Consider the following 27,335-nt stretch of genomic DNA (forward strand, 5'->3'; position numbering starts at 1 on the left):
GATTATTATTATTGTCATCTTCGCCATTATGTATGGTGGCTGTAGTGAAAGTGATGGACTCAGTTCAAAGGGCTAAAGTCAGACACTTTCTTCTTTGGCCCAGCCCTCATCAAGTCTTTCAAGTTTCACTCGAAAACGAAAGTGTGGGTAGAGAGGGAAGTGTTGCCTTCTAGCATACAGTGGGATTGAACCCAGTAAGATGGGGTTGCAAAGTAAGCTCCTTATTGTGACATACAATTGTTCATTTGCGTTTATTTTTATTTGAAGGTTACCAAAATGAATTAAGGTACCAGCACAAAGACGGGTCATTCAGTGCCTTCGGGGATAGAGATAAATCAGGAAGTACTTGGTAAGTTATCTCTTGGTTTTACAAATGATCATCAAGCTAAGTGAAATCGTAGTCAGGGTTGATGCTGGTGTCACTTTGCTGGCACCTGCGCTGGTGGCACATAAAATAGCATCTTTCAAACGTTGGACCTCACAGTGGCAAAGTGGCTGGTGCTGGTGGCACATGAAAAGCTCCTTTTGAGTATTGAGCCTACATACATACACACACATACACTCTCTCTTTTACTTGTTTCGGTCTTTTGACTGCGGCCATGCTGGAGCACCGCCTTTTTTAGTCGAGCAAATCGACTCCAGGACTTATTCTTTAGAAGCCTAGTACTTATTCTATCGGTCTCTTTTGCCGAACCGCTAAGTTACGGGGACATAAACACACCAGCATCGGTTGTCAAGCGATGTTGGGGGGACAAACACACACACACATACATATATATATATATATATATATATATACATATATACGATGGGCTTCTTTCAGTTTCTGTCTACCAAATCCACTCACAAGGCTTTGGTCGGCCCGAGGCTATAGTAGAAGACACTTGCCCAAGATGCCACGCAGTGGGACTGAACCCGGGACCATGTGGTTGGTAAGCAAGCTACTTTATTTCATTTCAATTTGCCATAAAGGCAGTACACAGAGAGTAGCTACGAGCTGGATAAAAACATTAATGAGATGAAATGGATGATAAATATGATGGTATAACGAGAGAAGGCAAAAGCCACCCGCCGAACTTTGCTTCTCAATAACACTGTTCTTTATAAAATTAAATTTTCACATTGAGGCTATGAACCTCGTACATAAAAAGTAATAAATTAAGGCATTTGCCTCTTACCACACAGCCACTCCTACGCCTATACATGTACATATATTACATGATCATGTGATTAACCAGACTATTAGATGTGTGTTGTACATTCCTAGTCGCAATGTGCTTTTGCATTGTTTTAGCTTTTGAATGATGCCATCCTGCTGGTTAAATGAGCTGGTCAGGATTCCCACTGATCGGACGGCTAGTCTGTGACAGGGTGACCTGTTTACAGCTGAGTGGACTGGACCAGTGGGAAATGAAGTGTTTTGCTCAAGAACACAATGCACTGCCCCCAATCCAGGAACAAACCCATGATCTAGGGATCGTGAGAGCAACATCCTAACCATTTCTCTATATGGGCGCAGGAGTGGCTGTGTGGTAAGTAGCTTGTTTACCAACCACATGGTTCCGGGTTCAGTCCCACTGCGAGGCACCTTGGGTAAGTGTCTTCTACTATAGCCTCGGGCCAACCAAAGCCTTGTGAGTGGATTTGGTAGATGGAAACTGAAAGAAACCCGTCGTATATATGTATATATATATGTATGTATGTGTGTGTATATGTTTGTGTGTCTGTGTTTGTCCCCCCAACATCGCTTGACAACCGATGCTGGTGTGTTTAGGTCCCCGTAACTTAGCGGTTCGGCAAAAAGAGACCGATAGAATAAGTACTAGGCTTACAAAGAATAAGTCCTGGGGTCGATTTGATTCGACTAAAGGCGGTGCTCCAGCATGGCCGCAGTCAAATGACTGAAACAAGTAAAAGAATAAAAGAATAAAGAATATATGTGTGTGTAAATGTGTACAAGTGAAAAAGAAGACATCATAAACTGCAGAAGCTGCTCCAAAGCTCCTCTTCTGAATCCTTAACTTTTACAAATGTACGGGCCAAAGGGCAAAGTGCATGTGACCCTTGCCACAAGTACGACCTTTGTTAAAGCTTTCCATTTCCTGTTTCATTTATAGGTTGACAGCTTATGTGATTAAATGCTTCTGTAAAGCAAAACACCAGATGAAAGGTGTAACAATTGACAGCAAAGTGATAGAGAGAGCAGTGTCTTGGTTACTCGAACAGCAGCAAAAAGATGGGTCGTTTAAAGAAGTTGGCAATGTCATCCATAAAGATATGCAGGTGAGTATCGTAGACAAAGTAGGAAATGAGAATGTTTAAAAAAGTAAAGTGTGTGATGAGAAGTTTATTTCGCAAACGAATGGAGTTGGGTTCAGTCCCACAGCGTGCTACTTTGGGCAGGTGTCTTCTACTGCAGCCCCAGGCCAAGCAAAGCTTTGTGAGTGGATTTGGTTCTCAGAAAATGAAACAAGCCTCTCATGTATGCACGCACGCACGCACACAAACACACACACACACACACACACACACAGATATATATATAAACACACACACGATGGGCTTCTTTCAGGTTTTGACTTCCAAACCCACACATAAGGCTTTTGGTCAGCTTGAGGCTAAAGTAAAAAACACTTGTGTAAGGTGCCACACAGTGGGACTGAACCCAATACAATGTTGTCACAAAGTAATCTTCTTATCCACTCTGCCATGCCTATTGTGTTATGATATTTATATGTGATATCTTTATGTTATATCTCTTGTCTGTATATATGAATAATATCTCTCCTCTTTTATATTTTCCATCTAGGGTGGAACATCCTCCGGTGTTACCCTGACTGCTTTCGTTACAATCAGTTTCCTACAGTGCCAAGAACTGAATGTGGTAAGTTAATCCCTAACACACACAAGATGCATTCCAGAAGTTCTAAGACTGTTTTAGGAGAGGCAGTTATAACTGTCTCAGATTATTGTAGCTTCAGTCTATCATTACTCTACATCTAATAAGCTGACCTGCCAACTTCTGTTATTCCAGTTTGAAGGAGCTGGCTATAACAGCACTTTGAACTGTACTAAACACTACATTTTTTCAACTAACTAGTTTGAAGAATGTAGTTGGGATGTAAAGGCGATTTGCTATGCAATAAAGTTTTGCATGCAGTAACTGTACATATAAAATAACAAGAATGGACAATCACAGTTCAGTGCAAAATATTTCTGAAGTAAAATATCCATCATGTGTTTGTTGTGGTGGGAAATGGTCTTTATATTATGATGTAATGCACAGGTAATTTGATTGTTGTCTTACTACTGAAACATGTTACATTGAGCTGTACTTGTTCATTGGGATTCTGTCAGTTCTACCGAGATTGAGGTAAATATCTCTCACCATGGCATTCGTATAGTCACTCACTTTTATGAGTAGAAATGTGAGATGACTTTAACTGCTCCAAGATTACCATCATCATCACCACCACCACCCACACCACCAACACTATCATTTACCACTGCCACCTTCACCACACCCATTACTATTATCACACTACTACCATGACCACAACTACCACCACCACCACTATCACACCACCAACACTATATTATATACCACAACCAACTTTCATCACACCCATTAATATTATCACACTACTACCACTACCATCACCACCACTACCATCATTGCCATACCTACTATCACCTCTACCACCACCACTCCCACCATCCCTGTGACGATAATATCAATGATGACGATGACAACAACAATGACCACCACCACCACCACCACCACCACCACCACCACTACTACTACTACTACGACTATTTACTACCTTGTGTTATTGTTACTATTCCATTAATGTTACATTTGTTCAGGTCAACGTTACATACTCACTCAAAAGACCAGCTGAATATCTCCGAACTTGGGTCAACAACAGGCGGGCCAAGGATGCTTATTCCCTGTCTGTCGTCCTCAGTGCATTTGCCTTGTTGAAGGATGATGGCTACTTTAACAGGGTCAACAAACAGCTTCTTAGTTTGGCAACAAAGAAAGGTAACAACTAGATCTTCATAGCATTGGATTGATTCTGTCTAGCACTCTGTCTGTCCGTCTTTCTTTCTGTCTGAACTCTCTCTCTCTCTCTCTCTCTCTCTCTCTCTCTCTCTCTCTCTTGTAATCTCTCATTTCTCTCTCTCTCTCTCTCTCTCTCTGTATATATATATATATATATATATATAACTTTCATAAGGAATATTCTAAAAGAATATGTAACTGAACTTATATTAAGTGGTCTATTATTTTGAGCAAATATATATATATATACATATATATATATATATATATATATATATATATATATATATATATATATATATATACACACATACATATATATATATATATGTGTGTTTTTATATTATTAATAAATTCATAAAATTATCAATAATATAGCAGGAAATCAATATTTAATATTTAAGTTTCGAAAGATATATATCCAATATGACGTGGTAATATAAATTAAAAAATTTAAGATATACGAAATATAAATATAAATATATATAAAAATATGAATGTAGATAAAGATACATGTGAATATAAATGCATATAAAATTTTTTGCGTAATTGAGCATGAATATTATAAAGTCTAAAATTTTAAAAAGTCTAAAATTAAAAAATAAATTAAACATCTGACGATCGTTTCGCGGATGTTATTCTAACCACAATGTAATCAAAAGATCAGCATACTATCAATAATTCCGCTCTTCAGAGATGAATGGATTTATAATCTATGTATTAAGAACGAATGGTATATGTAATATTAATTAAAATATTAAAAAATATTAAAAATATTAAAGTGTATACTGTCCTTTAAAGAAATTGTAAAATTAATCCTCCTATAATTTGGAAAGTTCATTTTTTTATCCTTTGTTGAAATATTAAGTGAAATATATTTTGTATCTTTTCATTTGTCTGCTCGCTTATGTTCTGGCGTTTGCTGAATTTTCTTGAGAACAATCTCTTCTTGTCAGACCATAGGTGGTCTTCTTCTAGCATAATGGATGTCCACTTAGTGGTCATCCCTCTTATATATATATGTAATATAATTTTTCTGAATCTTCAGATTTTTTCAATTTGCTAGGCCGCCACTGGTTTTAAATTGATATTAATCAAATTAATATTCAATTTTTCATGTGCATGTGTGATATTTACTTTCCAGGTGACAAGATGTATTGGGTGTCTTCATCATCAAGGATTGGTGGTTCGGCGTCTGTAGAAATAGCAGCATATGTATTGTTGGCTTACAGTTACAAACACAAAGTGGGAGAAAGTATTCCCATTCAAAACTACCTTGTCAGTCAGCGAAACAGCCAGGGAGGTTTCTCTTCCACACAGGTTAGTTTATATCTGTATATACTTCAGTTTATACAGAGCTATATATATCTTTTTATGTATAAATATCTGTTTTCTTTCACTCGTTTCACTCATTTGACTGCAGCCATATTGGAGCATATTGAGGTGGGGGGGTTATATTTAGTTGAATTGTTAGACCCCCAGTTCTTTGAACCTTGTACTTGTTCTATCAATCACCTTTGCAGAACTGCTAAGTTATGGGGATATGAACAAACCAAGACTGAAATAATACATTTCTAAATCTCTCAAAGAGATTTATGCAGTAGTGATACAATGAAGTAGTTGTATGCTGTCAACTTAATGTGACAGTCCCCTGAAGGGAATAATACTACTGTTGTTAACATTGCATGGTACTTGTAAACAAGTGTCACTGTCATGCAAGCAGCGTCCTTCATTTCCAATCTTCTGTGAAAACATGTCTGGTCATGCAGTAATATTACCTCAATTGGAAACAGGAATAACATCCAACCATCGAAAATCTGCCTCAACAAATTCTGTCCAAACCCATGCAAGGTTGGAAAACTGGGCGTTAAAATGACTGATGGGTATGTGTCTGTGTCTGTCCCACTCCAGTCTGACAACTGGTGTTGGTTTGTTCATGTCCCGGTTAATGGAAAACTGGGCGTTAAAATGACTGATGTGTATGTGTCTGTGTCTGTCCCACTCCAGTCTGACAACTGGTGTTGGTTTGTTCATGTCCCGGTTAATGTCCCATTGGCAAAAAATGACTAATAGAATAAGATTAACAGACTTAAGGGCTAGGGTTACTTCATTTGACTAAACTGTTACCCTTCAAAGTGGAGGCCCAGCATGGCTGCAGTCCAGTGACTGAAACAAGGAAAAGTTAAACGATAAAATTATTTCCTTTCAGCTTTTGACAATGTAGCTTTCATCCATGACTTCTGTTTTTTTTTTTTTTTTTTTTTTTTGTTCTTTGCAGGACACTGTGATGGGTCTTGAAGCTCTGACTCAGTATGCCCTGCTTTTCAGCCAGAAGAAAGATTCGTCTGTGGATGTGAAAATAGAGACAGATGAAGGCACTGAATATTCTTTTGAAACCATCACCTACGAAAACTCAACCACGCTTTATAAGAAAGATGTAAGATATAAAAAACGGATCTATTTTAAAACGGGGGCCACATTTTTCATTAATGTTTTACGTAGTGTTTTTGGTACGGAAAGACTTTCAAACTTCGTATACTTATCTATTTTGTGTTATAGAACAGAAAAATATTTTTGTATTCGAATTTATTTCATGTAAAAAAATTGTCCTATTTCGATAATTTCAACCAAGTGTTTCGTTAATGAAAAATGTGGCCCCCGTTTTAAAAAAGATCCTAAAAAACTACTACTACTACTACTACAACCACCACCACTATTACTACTACCACCACCAGTACTACTGCCTCAGTCACAACTTGTCCTTTATTTTCCCCTTCTACAGTTAGCTAAGTAAATTCTTCCGAGTAATGCCACACTGGTTGTTGTTCGTGCCATCTGTAACTTTAACTAAGTATTTCCGATCTCCTTGCAAGCATGCACATCATTATTATTATTATTATTATTTCTCCACTAAATATCCTGTACCTTGCTTTACCATTTACTTGCGTTAATATCCGTATATTAATATAATATATTACTAGGCTATGATGCTGTATTTATTTTTATATTTACTTTCTTCACTTTATATTAGTAAGTCATTAGTTTTTTCCTTAAGGAGAAAATTTTTTTAATATATGATGAAGTCTCTTGATTATCTCCCATCCTCCACATTTTAATTAGCTTTTAGTTTACGACTTCAGCTTGCTTTACTGTGATCCATTTTGCCCTCCTTCCCACCCATTTTAATCATTTAATTTAAACCTTTAGCATTACATTTACAGCCCTCTCCCTCTATAACTCTATATAAACAAGCATTCTTACTTCTAACGGTCACTTACTTGGCCATATAATATTATAGCTCGTAAGTTACCTCATCATTTTGCATTTGTCTTGCTTCTATATGTTGGTTCCCTGACGATGAATATATGTGGAATTCCAGTAGCTCTTACTTCTTTGGAGTAGAGTACACATATATTTTGAAACATGTGTAGTAATTAAAGGAACTTTTATTTATATGCGTATTGCTCCATTTATTGTTATTATTCATATCTACTCAAAATGCATCACTTCAACTTGGTATCTCTTTAAACGGGTGTGATATCCTGGATTTTTGTGTAATTTTTGCTACCCATGGTAACCATTAACATATTTATGTTGTCAAAGGTTTTTTTAAACTGAGATAATATTAATATATACATAAACTAATACATACATACATACATACATACACACATAGATACACACATGTACACACATCTACATGCATCTGATTGGATGGATGAGGTGTCTGTGAGTGACCTTCATCTGGAGGCAATTCTGTGACATGTTAATTAACCCATAACTGGGGGTAAGAGCAGATCTGGGGACAACAGTGGCTAAGAGGTGGTTCTGCAGTCATCAAACAACTTGGAACTCCCAAACCACAGCCCCCACAACCAGATTCAGTTCAAAGTCATATCCAGGACACTGTTCCAGTATCTATACATATATAGCTCAGTTTGTGAGTGTGTGTGTGTGTTGCATCTATAGAAATCCACACCTTACAAGATAGCAATCTGGGGGTCGCACCAATGGATTCCTCATCGCAAATAAAAATGGCAGTCACCATTTTGTAAGTGGTTCGTTCTAGTATCATGAAGGTAATGGGAAAACTCGGCGCTCCTGAACCTAGATACAGTTTAAGATCAGACCCAGGAAAATGTAGCAATTAGAGTGTAGGGATGGGTGTGGGGGCAACATAATGATAATAGTAGAAACTATGCCAAAACAACATAGTGGCTGAAAAATAAGAACAAGGTGTCCTGCTAGATCAAGCCTTACCTCAGGGCTAAGCAACATCAAACACTATACAAAAAATTGAGTAATATTTATATCATGACACTTAAATATGCTGTTGTTGTTCTTGTTGCAGCTTCCTTCAAGCACAAAGTATGTGAAAGTTGAAGTGACTGGAAATGGTTATGTTCTTGTTCAGGTAAGCTTCTGGTTTTGTTCTCTCTCTCTCTCTGTCTCTGTCTCTCTCTCTCTCTCCTGCTAGCATGGAAAGCGGACGCTAAACGATGACGATGACGATGATGATGATGATGATGGGAAGAACCCTTTGGTGAAAATCCCATTAAAAAATATTAGCTAGGACAAAACTAATGTAGTTTGGTGACAGTGTACATTATCATCATGAAAAATCCATTTCTTCGCACTACACTGATCTGGTCAGTTTTGCTGAATGTCCCCCCTTAAAAGCTTCAAAACTCCACTGCAAAACTTAATTGACAGTCTGTCACCCGTAATTTGACAGTTCGACAAAAGACCCGAATAGAATTTTCAAAAAAATTTAGTCCTGAGATCAATTTATTTGACTTTAATTTTTTAGGTAATTGCTCTAGCATGGCCACAGTTCAATGACTGAAACAAGTAAAAAATTTGATCAGACACACGCACATATACACACAACCATATTTGCTATGTCATTTATTTTGGTCCTGTCTTTTCCGATAGGTGAACTGGCAGTATAATTTGATCCCTGAGGAGAAAAAGTCTTATTTGTCCATCAATATGTCAAAGAGGCTGTCCCTTCCGGAAACTGCTGAATACGATGCCTGTGTTAAGTAAGTATGAATCAGAGATCCTCCCCTTTTTACCTTTCAAGCATTTGACTAATAATACCTTTATGTTCTTGTTTTTACTTAACCATCACATATACTTTAACCCTTTAGTGTTCAGATTGCTCTGTTAAATATAATACTTTTTCACTCAAATTGTTTTGAATTAATCATGCATTATGTTATAGCTTTGAGGTTTCAATGATATGATTGTTTTTATTTTTAGAATGTCAGTGTAGGTTAGGTGTGAGAGGCTAGATATGGCCAGTTTGAATATAAAACATATAGAGTATATTGGGGCGGATATGGCCGGTTTAAACACTAAAGGGTTAAAATGCATCTCTCTCTCTCTTTTTTCTTCTTTACATTCAACCCCCTTCATGATTGTATTTCAACCTGGCCTCTTTGCAATTACAGGTACACAGGAAAAGAAGATACTGGAATGGTATTAGTTTCAATAAACACTCTGTCTGGATTTACTGCAAATTCAGTGGATCAATCAAGCAACTCCTTAATAAAGAGGTCAGAAGTGGAAGACAACAAAGTTGTTGTCTATCTGGACTCCGTATGTATTCCTCCTTCTACTGTCAGCTAGTTATATCTCTCTACCACATACTTTCATTGTTTTATCTTTTGATTATTTCAGTCATCAGACTGTAGCCGCGCTGGAGCAGAGCCTTGGGAAACTCAAACCCCAGTGTCTCTTTGGTCAGCTGAAAGCAGTTTTAGCACAAACTTGGCAGACACGCATCTCATACCCAAATCTTCAGTGATAATGGACTGAACTGAACCGTAACTAATCTGCGCATCCTCTTATAACTCATGGTGGTTCGACGATTTCCCCCTCACAGCTGCATGCACATCTACAATGTTTTTCTCGCTTCTGCAGGTTTCAGGTCTCCCAGAAAGTTTGTTAATATCGACATTTTTGCAGATATCTTGGAAATGTCTGAACCACTCGTACACTTGTGTACAGCTCATACACTCCACTACATACACTTTCTGCAACTTTGTGTAGGCCTCTGAGCAGGTATCACCATGATAACTTTGTCGTGGTCAATGTGACGATCACACACTACACACCTTCCTTCCAAGCACTACTGTAAACAGCAAAAGTGACCGAAAACATCAAAACTTAGTGCGCTTGTATGGCAGAGTCCACGGTCAGTCTGTGCTAAGTGGTCTTACTCTGCATGCTTTAGCTTTGTTACTATGGCAACAGTCCTGATATTTATTTATCAGACCTCGTATTATCATATGAGGTGGAACAGGACAAATGCCTTTGATCATTGGGGGTACAAAACTGGAGCTGACCTATTAACCCCTAATTTCATATGTGCTGGCTATGAACCCCTAATTTTATATGTAGGCTATTGACCCCAAATTTCACATGTTGACTATTAACCACTAATTATATGCATATTGGCTATTGACCCTAATTTCTTATGTTGCCTAATTTCATGTGTTGGTCATTGATTCCTAATTTCTTTCATGCTGTTCATTGACCCCTAATTTCATGTGTTGGTTGTTGATCTTTAATTTCATGTGTTGGCCCTTCTTCATTGTTATTTCTATTACATTGTAGTTACCAAATGGCAAACAATCATGCTTCCCTGTGAAAATGGACCTTGATATTAATGTGGAAAACATGAAGCCCCAAGTTGCTGAAGTAGTCATGTATTATCAACCAGGTATGTCTCATTGTCATGTCATTAATCAACTACTTCATGTCACTCGTTAATTCATTAATCTTGTGTGGTTGTTAGTCCTACCTTCTTTTCTAGCTCTTCTCAATGCCAATAGGCTGTTAGATTGTGTACTGATGACTCATTATAATTGTTACTTCACTCATTAGTCGTCATCATCATTGATTTAACATTCACTTTTCCATGTTCACATGGATCAGATGGAATTTATTGTGATAGATTTTCTATGACCAGATGCTCTTCTTGTCACTGTTAGCTAGGGCATTGTTATAGTAGGGGGATGCTTTATCAAATGTTTCTTTTGAAGATGATAGATTTGATATCCTCTAATGGATGTTGGCTAACTGGTTTTTAAACACCATAGCTTGGTTGACAGGATTGTTTGTGTATCATCATCATCATCATCATCGTTTAACGTCCGCTTTCCATGCTAGCATGGGTTGGACGATTTGACTGAGGACTGGTGAAACCGGATGGCAACACCAGGCTCCAGTCTAATTTGGCAGAGTTTCTACAGCTGGATGCCCTTCCTAACGCCAACCACTCAGAGAGTGTAGTGGGTGCTTTTACGTGTCACCCGCACGAAAACGGCCACGCTCGAAATGGTGTCTTTTATGTGCCACCCGCACAAGCCAGTCCAGGGGCACTGGCAACGATCTCGCTCGAAAATCCTACGGGAGCCAGTCAGGCGGTACTGGCAACGGCCACGCTCAAAATGGTGCATCTCATGTGCCACCCGCACAAGAACCAGTCCAGGGGCACTGGCAACAATCTTACTTGGCTTGCCGGGTCTTCTCACGCACAGCACATTTCCAAAGGTCTCGGTCAGTAGTCATCGCCTCGGTGAGGCCCAATGTACGAAGGTCTTGCCTCACCACCTCAGCCCAGGTCTTCCTGGGCCTACCTCTTCCACGGGTTAAGTGAGATTCTCATTTAGTTTATTATAGGATTTACACGAATGTGAATTTATGTCTGGAGAAACATGTAAGACATCAACTTTGCAAAAATTAGTAGATACAGTAATTTTGAGGTTTAACTGACTAAAAAGTATATCTGACAGAAAAAGGGGGCAAAGATTTTGGTTTTATTACTACATTTTTCATTCCACCTTTTGCATGCATTGACCTTCATGTTTTTCCTCTTGTTCCTTTCTCATATTTTCTTGTAGACCAGCATCCTAGTTTATAAATACATCTAACAATATGCATTGATCCAGAAATAGTGCTTGGAGATACATGGCATGTTATGTAAATCTTCCAAATTATTGTATCTCTACAGCAGTAGTTTTTTTTTTGTAAATTGTGTATGTTAGATGATATTTTGGTGATCTTACAGTATGAGTCCTAAATATCGGCCTTTTCTGTAAAAAGGGGAGAGAAACAGGGAAACGACATCATAAAAGCGAAAGATATACAGAGAGCACGATTTATTTTGAAGGGTTTAGGGTTAGGGTTAGGATTACGGAATTCCGTCCCTAACCCTAACCCTAACCCTAAACACTAACTGTAACCCTGACACTAAAACCCTAACCCTAACACCGTAGTGAAGATCATGCGGGTGTTACAAAAAAGGCCGATCTTTGGTAAAGATCGCCGAAGACACTTTTTACGGAAAAGGCTGATATTTAGGACTCATACCGTAAGGTCGCCGATATTTTTCGTCTCACTGGATGGAGAGCTTTTTTTTTGTTGAACATATGTATAATGGAACAGTAAACTATATATATGTATATTTTCTTTTTTATTTCTAGACCAAAAAGCAGAGACAACTTACTCAATATCAGATCTCATCACTGAAAGAAGTAAAATGTCACCACTTATTGGTCCACCTCTTCCATCTCTTCCTCCACCTGTTCGTCCACCCTTTGATCGCTTTCCTGAAATTAATTAATTCTAGATGAGTGAGGAAGGGTTGCAGTGCAGATGATAGAAACACTGACACTTAACTCCCATGATGATGATGGAAATTTTCTGTCAATTTGAACTCTTACCGAAATGTGATGTGAAACACTTAGTAATACATAGCTCTATATATTGTGTACTTTTGCCCCTTATGTTTTATATATAGATTCTATTTTCTACAGCTGGGTAACATGGTAACTGACCAAAAAGTCTGTCAGTCACACAATGACTAAAAGAAATTTATTGCAATCAATAAAAAATTTGACCTTTTTGACTTGCCATCAATTTCAATCGTCTTAGATAAACAACCTTTCTTTATTTTTATCCTTTTTCTATCTTTCTGTCCTTTTTCTCTCTAACCAAGCCTCACACATATAAATTCTAAATGACAAAGAACATCTCAAATAACCACTACCAAAACATCCTCTTTCCAAAACCCAAGAAAAATTCAACTCCAGGTTTTTTTTTCAACTAATTCTTACGTATGAATTTTCTATAAAAAAATAAACATTCATGATGAATCTCTAAAAGGGACAAAAATGCTAAATAAATAGTTTTTATCAAAATCCTGACTACTTTCTTTTTCTTAATTTATAAAATCTGTACACCACTTCTAACAATCTATATATATATACACCTACTTTGATTCCTTGGTAGGTTCCAGCCAGTATTGGCCCAGGCCATGTCTAACTTAATAGCACCACCTAGCAAAGTCATTCAAATCAAGAATTGGACAACATGGTCCACTCAAGTAGAGAGCTATTGTTTATAGAGACATATCCAGGTGTAGGAGGTTTATCCGGGATTTTTTGAAGGAATTTGTCCAAAGACTTCTTGAACTTTATGAGGTCTGTCTCTTGCTTTCATGTATTTTGGTGTAATGTTAAAGAGAGCGGGCCCAATTGAGGTGAAATAATTGTGCCGTATTGTTGTTATGTGATGAGAGTATGATTTTTGTTGTGGGCAGATAACACAGGACCCAAGTCTTGGGAGTATCTCAAAGGCAATGCCAACATCATTTGGGCAATGCTGATGGAATATTTTCCACATCATGCAGATGATGTGGCACTCACAGCAGCATCAGAGAGAATAAAGCTTGAGCTTTTCTAGTCGACCCCAATAGTCAAGGCCTGTTATGCCATTATAGGAAAGTGGTTATACACCATTAGGTGTACACCCGCTTTCCTATATTAAATTCTGAAGAAACAACGGAACGCAGATTCTGAACCATCAACACAACAATATTTATTTACAGAAGAAATAGGCATGGTTGCTGAGACGTTGGAATGCTGGAGAGAAAGCTTGACCCGTCCATGCTCATGGCCGGCCGGCCGAGAAAGAGAATGAAAAGAGCGGGAACGTTTTAGATTTTGAATTCCACGCATGCGCATGGGACTCTTCCTGTGTTCCTTCCGGAACTATTCCCTGCGCATGCGTGGATGAAAACGCAGTAATGGCGACTGTATGTTGGCGCCAAATGACATCACTACACCATCTACTTTTTTTGTAATTGACCTTTGAGGTGCTTCAATTTTCATGAGACTTTTTTTCATGTGGGCAGACCACAGAGGACAACAGCATTCAAGGTGGGTGGGTGGGTGGGGGTGGAGGGTCAGGCAAAAGTGGGGGAAGCAAAGGATAATGGGCCATGTCAACTTTTCTGTTTATATAAACGACCCAACTTGTGTTGTTGTCCACAATTACTCCCAAGTTTCTGATGTTGTTTGATGCCATGAGAGTTTCACCGAAGTAAGGGAGTATGGGAAATTTCAGGGTATCCTCTTTTCCAAAGTGGATTAACTCAAATTTGTCCTCGTTCTGCAGAATATTATTCTTTTCCACCCATCGGATGACAGCCAGCCAGTGGATCTGACTGAAGGCATGCCCGGTTACCCACTTCATTGATGACCTTCTGGATCTTGGAATCATTTGCAAAAGATTCTTATGTTACTGTGCTTGACGATGTCAGTAATGTCATAGATGTAGATGGTGAAAAGAAGTGGGCCCAACACAGTGCCTTGAGGAACACCACTACTGACTTTGGCTGGGCTTGATTTTACACCTTCCACCACAACGTGTTGGGTTCTGCCTGTCAGGAAAGATTTCATCCATTGTAATAACTTTCCAGAGACAGGTGTGGTTGCTGTTTGTTAGACTTGCTCTCCTACAGCTTGTCTCTTTGAGTTGTAATCCTGGATTAGACATAGACCAAGGAGGAGTACTTGACGCCTTGCATGCCAACAGGCACTCACAGCCCTCTGCCAGGCAGGCAATGCAGTCGGTGGTAGTTCCACTCTTAGTGTTCTATAGAGGGTTAGCAGAGGAAAAGTGCGACGATGTTCTCAAGGAAACTCTGGGCATCTACGAGGATCAACTCATCAGTTTGTTCCAAAGGACTTTCAGGTTGGGGGCTATGGATAACTTCCAGAAATCCCCTGCCTGGCAGTGCTACCTGGTGTCGCATGCGGGACAGATCCAACTATCAGCTGGATCCATAGTGAAGATTGCCCCCACTGCCTCCTTTGGCCGGGAAGGGCAGGCAACTTTTATTATCTGTCTGGTGGCTTTAGCGAAAGAGGTAGTGTGGTGGACACTAAGGGCTAAAGACAGACACTTTCCTCTTTGGCCTAGCCCTCATAAACTTTTTCAAGTTTCCCTTGAAACGGAAAGTGAGGGTGGAGAGGGAAGTGTTGTTTTCTAGCAAATTTGTTGAAAGGTGAATGAATGTTGGCAAAATAGCCAGTATGAAAGGATCCATTTCGAACGTGCTCCTGTAAAAATAAAAGGAGAGGGCACTTGCTCTGTTGACCAGGCCACCAATGGCTTTTACAGGTTTTCCACGAGTAGCCTTAAAGCGCCCACCACCGCCTTTTGGGAGTTTTATTTGTTTAATTTTCTATGTTATTTTTCGTTTACTCACTTTAAAAACACATTTATATCGTCCTGTCTTTTTCTCTTCATGTAACTTTTATGTAAGCCCTTTGTGACCAATAAAAGAATTAGGTACCACCTTGGTTCTTTTCCCTAAAACTATATATTTATATTTTATACTGTGAAACTTCATTTAATTTTAATTTTTAATAAATTGAATTTAATTGAGTTTTTACCTATAAATTTGAATTTTTATCCCTCATAATATTATATATAAATATATATATATATATATATGTATATATATATATATATATATATATATATATATATATATATATATATATATATGTATATATATATATATATATATATATATATATATATATATATATATATATATGTATATATAATAATAATACAAGGAATATATATACATGTATACACACATATATGTACATACTTACATCTACATGTGTATATATATGCATATCAGGGTACAGGACGTTAGAACAATAAACTACAGACAACGGAATGAACACATAGGAAAACGGAAAGCCACTTGGAATATCCCTTCACCAGCTGTCTCTATTCTATCTAGACGTTTCGAAGATAAGACAGAACGTACTCTAGAATAGTCTCTTCCTGAGTAGTGGATCAACCCACTACACAGAGGATTCCAAGGTGGCAAACACAAACCAAGACATACGTCTAGATGTAAGTCCATCCGTCCGCCCTGCCTTTTTCTCATTAAGTTATTTGTGGCCATTAAAAGAATTAGGTCCCACCCCCTCGGTTGACGCATGCGCATTAGAGATTTAACTGTCGTCTGCTCAGTTGAAACTTCGAAAAAATGTCCATCGATGAACGATGTAAAGTTAACAAGAGAAAGGTAAAGTGGTTTTATAGTGTTTTTCAAATAACAGAATTATGATTTGTTAAAAAAAACTTTATTGAGGTGGAATAATATTTGATTTTAAAGGCGGCCAACTAACAGAAACGTTAGCAGGCCGGGAGAAATGCTTAGCAGTATTCTTCCTGTCTTTACGTTCTGAGTTCAAATTCCGCCGAGGTCGACTTTGCCTTTCATCCTTTCGGGGTCGATTAAATAAGTACTAGCTGTGTGTTCTGGGATCGATCTAAATATTCTGGACCTTCTGCCTAGATTAGAAAATTACGATTTGTAAATCTCACAACAAGAGATATCCAGCAACAGTACTTTGCAGTTAAAGATTGTTTGTCAACATAACATCGCAGTCCTGGTTTACAGCAACATTCGCCCTAATCCAAGACTGCCAGAATAAAATAAAGAGAAAAAGTTAAGATGGAAGTTAAAATTAAAATACGAAGAAAAATTATAATAATAGTAATAATATAGTGATTGGAAAAATATTGGAAAAATATAGCGATTGGAGAAATTTCAAGTCTATCTACTTGTGTAAATTATATGTCATTGGACAACTTCTACCCCTATTTTAATTGTTCAGGGAGTGTTATATGAAGTTAAAAGAGTCTAGGTTCCTCTTCACTAATGATTACTAGTATAATCTTACTATAAATATTATTGGAGTTATTAGTGTTAGCTAATTGGATCTATGTGTGAAGTAGTGTTATTCGAAAATGTTACAGTCAGTGACGAAATTGTTTAGATATGTTCTTTATAAATAAGTCTAAGTCCTCGGATTATTAAATATGTGTGTACTATATGGGGTCAGAATCTAGCTAGGCGAAAGCAAACCGAATTAGTAAGTATTTGGGGGTAAGCCCAGGAGTTGTTAAGTCAATGTCTAAATAGTGGCAGGAGGGAGCAGATAAGGGAATTTCCAATGAGAGAAGATCATGAAATGATTAAAAATCGATAATGGAGACTCAAGGCTTATAGTATTTAAAGGTTTTAGTCAGTTTATGCATACAAGTTGGTTTGAATTCCGATCTTTTATTAACTAGCTTGTCCTTATCAGGGAATCTAATGATTTTGAAGAGTTAATAAAATAGGGGTATAGTAGAAGTTGCCCAATGACATATAATTTACACAAGTAGATAGACTTGAAATTTCTCCAATCACTATATTTTTCCAATCACTATCTTATTACTATAATATTATTTACTATTATTATAATCTTTCTTCGTATTTTCATTTTAACTTCCATCTTAACTTTTTCTTTTTATTTTATTTTTTACATTTTCACTTTACTTTTAACCCCTTCGTTTTATGTTTACCTCTTTATAACCTATTATTATTTATCTTTTGAGGTATCTAATCATGTACCTTTTATGTATTTCCAAATATATTCGATCGGTGTTGATATTTTTAATATTTTACATTCTTCTGATATCGCCGATTTATTCTCTCAGTACTACTTCTCATGCTCTTTCACTATTATATACATATTTTTTTATGATTCTTGATTTTAAAAAAAATGATTCTTATAAAACTCTATTCGGATCTAGTTCAAAACGGAGGCACTGACACATTCTACCAGTGTCCCAAGTTTCAAAGTGTTTCGTTAAGAAAATACTGGTGCCCCCGTTTTGAACTAGATCCCTATAGAACCTTATATCTATATCAATTATTTCACTTATTGTTAATTTGCTGATCTCTTTTATCACTTCTATTTATTCCCTTTTTTTAAATCATTTCCCTTATTGATCATCCCTCATTTCAACTTGTTACTTAATGCCAGATCTATTGGATTTGACACAGACAGATCTAAAAAAATTAGTTTTTAATTTTTAAATATACGTAACTCATTCTATTGAGAATAGTATATTAAATATAACTGTTACGTTCTCAAATACAAGATATACACTTGTAAGGTGCATTGTATGTGTGTATACATGGATGTACGTGCGTGCATGGATCCGGATACTATGCATGGAGATATATCTATATCTGTACGTGTGCTTAACGATATGTGGATATATGAGTGTATGTATATGGTTACTAGGGTGTAACTGTAAGATATGTGTGAAGATATATGTGTATATTCATGTATGTAGAGCTATGCATAACGGGGCGTCCGTGTATACTCTCGAGCAGGTTAGCGGATGTATCTGGATGAGTGCGTGTATATACACACATGTACATATACTATGACTTCTAAGTAAGTGTATGTACCCATAGAGAGTGGGTGTGCGTGTATACCAGTTGTAACCCATGGAAATTCCACGGTTATTTTGAAAATTGTAACATATATACATGCATACAAACTCACACACACATACATATGTATTACACGCAAGTCGTTGTAAACATCTCTTAGAAGTCGAAAATTCAATGCACTTGAAAGATAATGAGGATTCCCACACAGTTTCTACTGTGGAAACGAAACTACGGGTTCAATTTATTGCACAATTTCAGTAACTAATCAGATAATTGATTTATCGCTTCCCTGGATCGATATAGAAATGAGAAAGTGTACCAGCCTCGTTATGTTTAATTATTATATATGTATATATTTTATGGGTACTACTAAAGCAGCGCGAACCCGAACGCGCAGTCGCGCGTCCGCGCTAGATAGTCGTGAGTGGTCGATCCTAACCCTAACCCTATTCCTAACCCTAACCTTAACCCTAAACACGTATTCATTTGCACACGCGGGTTAGGGTTAGGGTTAGGGATAGGGTTAGGGTTAGGGACAGAGTTAGGGTTAGGGTTAGGGTTACGGACAGGGTTAGGGTTAGGGTTAGGGATAGGGTTAGGGTTACGGACAGGGTTAGGGTTAGGGTTAGGGATAGGGTTAGGGTTAGGGTTAGGATCGACCACTCAAGACTAGCTAGCGCGGACGCGCGACTGCGCGTTCGGGTCCGCGCTGCTTTAGTAGTACCATTATTATATATGTATATATTTTATGTATCCATTCACGATTTCCTCTTCTTTACAATGTTTAGTATTATTCTTCTACCTTGATACCCAAAGCTGGTGCTCGTTTTTTTTATCCAATTCTCGATGTTACAAAATTGTTGATATGAAATCGTGTGTTAAGAGTTATTCCCCCTGAACCGTTCCCATCTAAGTTCTAATTGCATTTTTCTCCGTTCTGTCATCCTACTAAATTTTTCTTGGAAGATTATTAATAAAAGTTTAAATTAACTCTGTTATACCAAATATATTAATAAGGACATGTTTCCTCAGCTCCAGACGGAAATTAATCTTGAAACTCAGAGAAGAAACAAAACGAGCAGTCGTTAACCAGAATACCTTTAATAAATTTATCAAAACGAAAACCAATTTGAGGAAAAACACTTTTCAAAAAATAAAACCATAAAAAACAGTAAAAAAAAAAAAAAAAAAAAAAAACACGCAGAGCTTCAACTCTATGAAATTTATATGCATGTATAAACGTATGTGTATATAATTTATGCGTGTGTGTATTATAATTCTGTGTTCGTTCTTTTTTACGTTTAGCGTCAGTTAGAGAGAAAAGCCTCTTGGCTAACACCTTGACCAAAATCTTCAACTCTGCATTGTGCAGAGTGATGGGCCTGAAATTCTCTATAACGTCCCCCTTGTCTGGGTCCTTTGTCAGCATTTCCACTAACCCATGACAGTTGTAGCAGATATTTGCTAAAAGGCCTCCAAACAAGTCTGGCATAAAAACATGAAGCTTGTAGGGCAAGCCATCCAAACATGGCGATCTACCTCTCATTCAGCCCTTCATCACATCCCATACTTCCACGGCTGTTATCAGCCTTTTGCAACACTCCGCCTCACCCACCAAGAGTCACGGCAGGCTCTCCAGGTAGATGCTGAAATCTGCCCTGCTATCCGTCCCACTGCTTGTCCCAAACAGTCAAGCAAAGTGTCGTTGAAAAGCTAAAAATAGCAGCCAAATCTCTTTCAAATTATGCCTCCCTCTGCCACCGTCGTCTTAGAATAGAGCACGTTAATTAATGTGGTTCTGCACGTCACGGATGGAATCGTTACAGCTGGAATGTCTTTGATCACAGATCTACTGAATGACGGTTGTTGTGGAGTTGAACAAGAAAATATAACCCATTCTCGCTGATCTTAATTAAAATCTTCAACACCACGACCACCATCGCTAGCATCACAACCACTATCAACACCACCACCATCACTACCACCACCATAACCGTAATCACCATCACCACAAACACCACCACTATCAACACCGCCACCAACACCACCATCATTGCTACTATCATGAACACCAACACCAACACCACCACCACCAACAGCAACACTACCACCACCACCACTACAGCCACCAGCTACAACACTACCACCCACCACCATCACCACCACCACCACACCAACGATAACTCTACCACCAGCACCACCAACACCAACACTGCCAACAATGATAATCTATATATCTGTGTTTGTGTGTGTGTGTGTGTGTTTCTGTGTGTCTGTGTTTGTGTGTGTGTGTGTGTGTTCCATCACAATATGAACTATATCTGGTTATGCCTGCCATCCATCCATCCATCCATCCAGCACATCTGTCTGTTACACACAACTTGCTTCTCTCTCTCTCTCTCTCTCTCTCCCTTTTTTACATATCATTCTGTATCTTCCTCCCCCACCTCGCCCCTACTGTTTCACCTGATATGAAATATCTGTCTTGTATACTACTCACAACACCTCCTATTGCTACTCCCTCCAACAACCAGAACCCTAAAGCCTCTTCTTCTTTTTTTCTCACCCCCCCCCCGCTCCTATTTATATCTCCCCCCCCGCCCCCTCCGCACTATTCCACTTACCTACAGCTTCCCCCTTCCTTTCCGATACCCTTAACCCATTCACTTCATCCACGCACACACACACACACACACACACACACACACACGCACACACACACACACACACACACACACTTCAAACTTTTGAAATACTAGAAAAGCATTGTACTAGCAACTGTTGTTCTTGCTGTTCTTGTTCTAAAAATACCCATCTGCCAGTCTGTCTATTTGTCTGTCTGTCTAACATCTTTCATGGTATACTACCATATAATTCTTTGTCTCGCTGTTTCTGTGAGGTCCCTGCCCCACACACACACACATAAACACACTCTGTCTCTATGGATATATATATTCTTTTATTCTTTTTAGTCGAAGTAAACAGACCCCAGAACTTATTCTTCGTAAGCCTTGTACTTATTCTATTGGTCTCTTTTGCTGAACTGCTACGTTACATGGAGGTAAACATACCAACATCGGTTGTCAAGCGATGGTGGGGTGGGGTGGGGGACAAACACAGACACACAAATACATACATCATCATCGTCGTCGTCGTCATTTAACGTCTGCTTTCCATGCTGGCATGGGTTGGACGGTTTGACTGAGGACTGGCAAACCAGAAGGCTGCACCAGGCTCCAATCTGATCAGGTAAAGTTTCTGCAGCTGGATGCCCTTCCTAACGCCAACCACTCCAAGAGTGTAGTGGGTGCTTTTTATGTGCCTGACTGGCATGGGAGCCAGTCAGGTGGTTCTGGCAATGACCACGCTCAAAAGGTGTTTTTTTACATGTTACCTGCATTGGCAACGACCATGCTTGAATGTTGTTTTTTTCATATGCCAGTTAGGTGATGCTGGCAACAATCACACTCGAATGCTGCTTTTTACGTGCCACCAGCACATGAGCCAATCAGCAGCCCTGGCAGCGACACGCTCAGATGGTGCTTTTAACATTACTGGCACGAGTGCCAATCAGTTGGTACTGTCATCGGCCATGTCAGTGATTTTGATTTTGATTTCACTTGCCTCAACAGGTCTTCGCAAGCAAAGCTTATTGTCCAATGAATGGGGGGTACTCATAACTGGGCTGGTTACACCCATTGGCATAGGCCACGGGTTATGGTCTCACTTGGCTTGTCAGGTCTTCTCACACGCATCATATCTCCAAAGGTCTCAGTCACTAGTGATTGTCTCGGTAAGGCCCAATGTTCGAAGGTCATGCTTCACCACCTCATCCCAGGTCTTCCTGGGTCTACCTCTTCCACAGGTTCCCTCAACAGCTAGGGTGTGACACTTTTTCACACAGCTGTCCTCATTCATTCGCAAAACATGAACATAACAGAACAGTCGTCTCTCTTGCACAGCGTATCTGATACTTCTTAAATCCAGCTTTTCACTCAAGGCACTAACACTCTGTCAAGTATGCACACTGGCGTTACACATCCAGCGGAGCATACTGGCTTCATTCCTTGCAAGTTTACACATGTCCTCAGCAATCATGGCCCATGTTCCACTGACATGTAGCATGGCTGTTTATACACATGCATCATATATATATATATATATATATATATATATATATATATATATATATATATATATATACATATATATAACGGGCTTCTTTCAGTTTCTGTCAACCAAATCCATTCACAAGGCTTTGGTCAGCCCAAATCTATATATATATATATATATATGGATATTTATAGTAATTGTGTTTATATGTACATATTTTTATAGATAGATAGATACACACACACACACACACACATATATATGTGTGTGTGTGTATATATATATATATATATATATATATATATATATATATATATATATATATATATATATATATATATATACATGTATGTATATATGTATATATATATATATATATATATATGTATGTATATATGTGTGTATGTATATACATACATAAATGTATATATGTGTTTGTGTGTGGGGTGTGTATTTCTACTTTTGCCCTTCTAGAAATTTTGAAGACTTTCCTTCCATTATAACATTCTTGTACTTTCTCATCTCTGCCACCACCATCACCACCACCACCACCACCATCCACACTTCTTACACCCTCCCCTCCCTCCTCTCTCTCTCTCTCTCACTCATATTCATTCAGGCTCACTCATTCACATCTTTATCTCCGCCACCCCCCACTTCCCTCTCTACCTACCTCTTTCACTATCTCTCACTGCCACTGTCCCTCCTCTACCCTACCCCCCACGGCAGAAACACATACACACACATACTCATTTATGTACTATCACCCAATCTCTCTATACCCAGCTTACCAATTCTTCCTCTCTCTCTCTTCCTCTCACTGTCTATCTCTCTCTCAACCTTTTCCTACTTCTCTCTCTCTCTCTCTCTCTCTCTCTCTCTACCTCTCTACCTCTACCTTTCTCTTACCATCCATCTCTTTATTGTCTATTGTTTTACTTCTTTGTTTCCGTTGTTTATTATGTTATTCTTTCATTTCTGTTTTGTTTTGTTTTGTTCTTTGGATTTTGTTTTTGTTTTTGCTTTGTATTGCTTATCTTTTCTATTTTCCTGTTGTTTTGAAATAGTTCTATCAGGTAACAACTACGTCAATATCAGGTAACAACAACAACAACAACAAAATAAAACAAAATACACATCAAAACCAAAACCAACAACAACAACAACAGCAACGTTATCCACTATCACCACCACCACCACCACGACCATCAACAACAACCACAACAACAGCAAAAACAACATCAACAGGGGTAGTAGTCCAACCAACAGCAGCTCCAGTAATAAGCAGCAGGAATCTTGAGTTAGTGCAGTATTGAGAGAGTTAGAGTAACCACAAGAACAGTAGCAACAAGAATAACAATAACAACAACAACAACAACAATAATAATAATAATAATAATAATAATAATAATAATAATAATAATAATAATAATAATTGTAACAACAGTAGAACTTGAGATTCTATTCAAAACAAATCTGTGAATTTGCATCGCTTGGAGGTTTATATTCCTGTTTTTCCAACACAGCAGGTATGTAATAGGTGTGTTTATATATGTATATATATATGATACATGATGCATATACATAAGACATGAACACATACATACAAACATATGTACATGCGTACATACATACACACTTATAAAAATACATATAATATACATACATGTATTACATATACGTATGTTGCTATGCGGGCTGGATATATATATATATATATATATATATATATATTTGGTGTTCACTTGTTTCAGCTTTATTTTATAGTAATTGTATTATGTAAATAGATGTGTGTATACATATTGTAAAACGGAACTGTTTTACATTATATAAATTAAAACTTCTTTCTGTTTTGCCTTTACCACTTTGCTACTGTGCTGCAAATTTTCAATGTCAATTACATTTATTTCAGCTTTTGTAGTAATACAAGACTACTGTAACATTTCTTTACATAATCTCCAGCTTGCTTTACTAACTACTCCCAAATTGCATGGATTCATATATATCATCATCGTCATCATTATCATTTAATGTCCATTGTCCATGCTGGCATGGGTTGGACAGTTTGACCGGGCTGGCATGCTGGAAGGCTGTGCCAAAGTGTATGGTATAACATATCCATTACGCCCAATCTTACCAAATGGTTTCGCACTTGGGAAATTAGGTAATAACCTGGTTACGTAACCCTGTGCTCTTCAGAGTTGGCATTTATGGGAGAAAACATGCCAACTGCTCTCTATTTTTGGAGGTGAAAAGACACGTCTAGTTTGTGATTGGTGTGCAAAAAGACGAGTTATGGGTTATGTCCCTTGCCACCAAAATGGGCCACTTAATGTAACCCTTGGTCAGTTTGTTTTAGATGCACCTCATTGGATATATATTATACTTCGATTAATATACCTACACTACTGACAAATATATGAGTGCATATTTTTACATGGTATATATATATATATATATATATATATATATTATTATTATTATTATTATTATTATTATTATGGATGAAGGGATGATTATTGAATGGTTATTATTTTGATACTATGATATTTTTTAATAATTTTTCTATCTTTATATAATAAGTATTTCATATTAATTCATTTGGTACTTATTGTTGGTTGAGATATATATATCTAATTATTGTTCTACTTACGATCTGACGAGTAGCTATATTTTTGAATAGAATTTATTTTTGATAATTTCAATTGATTTTAATCGATTTAAATTTCTTTTCTATTTGAAAATTAGTTATGAAACACGTGTAATCTTTTTATTATATTTATCTTATGATATTTACTTTACTTTATATTATACTCATTTGTTGTGCTTTTAATTATTAATTTTTCTATATGTGATAGTGGATTTTCATCGATGAGTTCTTGAAACTTGGTTATTTTCCCTAAAACTATATATTATATATTGGTGTTAGGAAGGGCATCCAGCTGTAGAAACTCTGCCAAATTAGATTGGAGCCTGGTGTTGCCATCCGGTTTCACCAGTCTTCAGTCAGATCGTCCAGCCCATGCTAGCATGGAAAGCGGACGTTAAACGATGATGATGATGATGATGATATATATATATATATATATATATATATATATATATATATATATATATATATATATATATATACATATATATATATATACTTTATATGTATGTATATATATGTATATGGGAAAGAAGGGGCAAGTGTATTCTGGCAATCAGAGTGACATGAGGTGATGATGGGCAGTATGAGTGGTGAAGCAGAAGGTAGAGTGATCTAGGCATTTGTGATTCCATGTAATCTATATGCAAAGCATGAGAAGGATTCAGGGAACATGAAAGTTTGTGCGCCATCAAATAGCACAAAGGACAGGATAAGAATAGGAATGATAAAATCCTTATTTACACAGCAAACAGGAGAGATCCTTTGTGAATATACATGTCTGTGTGTAGGTGTGTGTTTCGACAACAGGTTTCTTTTGGTGACCCTCTACCAGGTCCTTTGGTAGTGCTGTTATGGCAGACACTTGTCTGAGCAGCTGTGTGGTGGGGGCAGAGCCCTGATCCACATAGCTGGATGGTGTGGTAAACTTCTTTATCACACTCAGTCAACACCTGCACCTATAATTCTGTCTTCCACTATATGTATAATATATATATATGTATATGTATAACGTGAGAGAGTTAGGGGTTGGGGGTTCAACCCACTAAGGGATAGTATCTATCCAGTATACTGCTGGGAGGGTACCCAATTATTGCTACACTAGTGCTATACTAGGTGCAATCAATGGGAGCGGGTAAAAGTGGAGGTTTTACCCAAAATTTGTGTAACAATTAGAAAATGGAGGATATATATATATATACACACACACATATATATACATACATTTATATACATACACATATATATACACATTTATATATATACATACACACATATATACACATTTATATATATATACATACATATATACACACATGTACATACATATATATACACACATATATATATATATATATATTACACACAGACATGCATTATATATATATATATATATATATATATATATATATATAACGTGAGAGAATTAGGGGTTGGGGGTTCAACCCACTAAGGGATAGTATCTATCCAGTATACTGCTGGGATGGTACCCAATTATTGCTACACTAGTGCTATACTAGGTGCAATCAATGGGAGCGGGTAAAAGTGGAGGTTTTACCCAAAATTTGTGTAACAATTAGAAAATGGAGGATAATATGCTGAACCCAACTACTTGCAGACGGTGTATCCCCTTTTTTATATTTTTGCATGTCCCGCATGCTATACCTTCATTTTTCATTTATATATTCTTTATTATTATTATTATTTTTTTTTTCCTGCTGTACCCTTATTTTTATTTTTATTTTTATTTTGATTTTGATTTTAATTTAATTTTTTATTTTTATTTCTATCTTATTTTTGCTGTTGTTTTTCTTCTGGTCTCTACCACACCTCTGTTTTTACCTCTTGCTCTACATTTGTATGAAACCCTTTGTGAATCTCTGAAG

General features: G+C 37.4%; 2 protein-coding genes across 3 annotated transcripts in view; both read left to right on the forward strand.

Moving 5' to 3' along the window:
* LOC106871818 (CD109 antigen) overlaps positions 1–13,278 on the forward strand; it is a 78,421-nt gene extending 65,143 nt beyond the window's left edge. The window contains exons 27-37 of the mRNA XM_089346357.1: positions 268–349; positions 2,118–2,283; positions 2,810–2,884; positions 3,868–4,045; positions 5,211–5,386; positions 6,345–6,503; positions 8,418–8,480; positions 9,002–9,111; positions 9,523–9,670; positions 10,691–10,796; positions 12,562–13,278. Coding sequence (XP_089202483.1) covers positions 268–349; positions 2,118–2,283; positions 2,810–2,884; positions 3,868–4,045; positions 5,211–5,386; positions 6,345–6,503; positions 8,418–8,480; positions 9,002–9,111; positions 9,523–9,670; positions 10,691–10,796; positions 12,562–12,701 — 1,403 coding nt within the window. The 3' untranslated portion in view covers positions 12,702–13,278. The remainder of the gene's footprint in view (positions 1–267; positions 350–2,117; positions 2,284–2,809; positions 2,885–3,867; positions 4,046–5,210; positions 5,387–6,344; positions 6,504–8,417; positions 8,481–9,001; positions 9,112–9,522; positions 9,671–10,690; positions 10,797–12,561) is intronic.
* A 10,677-nt stretch (positions 13,279–23,955) lies between these two features.
* The window catches only part of LOC106871819 (tyrosine aminotransferase), a 32,158-nt gene continuing 28,778 nt past the window's right edge, over positions 23,956–27,335 (forward strand). The window contains exon 1 of one of the 2 annotated variants that reach the window (XM_089346559.1): positions 23,956–24,328. The gene's annotated coding sequence lies outside the window, so the exon portion shown is untranslated. Of the gene's footprint in view, positions 24,340–27,335 lie in introns of both variants that reach the window. The other variant, XM_089346560.1, reaches the window with a different exon arrangement.

The sequence above is a fragment of the Octopus bimaculoides genome, chromosome 30 (genome assembly GCF_046866305.1).
Source record: "Octopus bimaculoides isolate indiv1 chromosome 30, ASM4686630v1, whole genome shotgun sequence".
NCBI classification, from domain to species: Eukaryota; Metazoa; Mollusca; class Cephalopoda; order Octopoda; family Octopodidae; genus Octopus; species Octopus bimaculoides.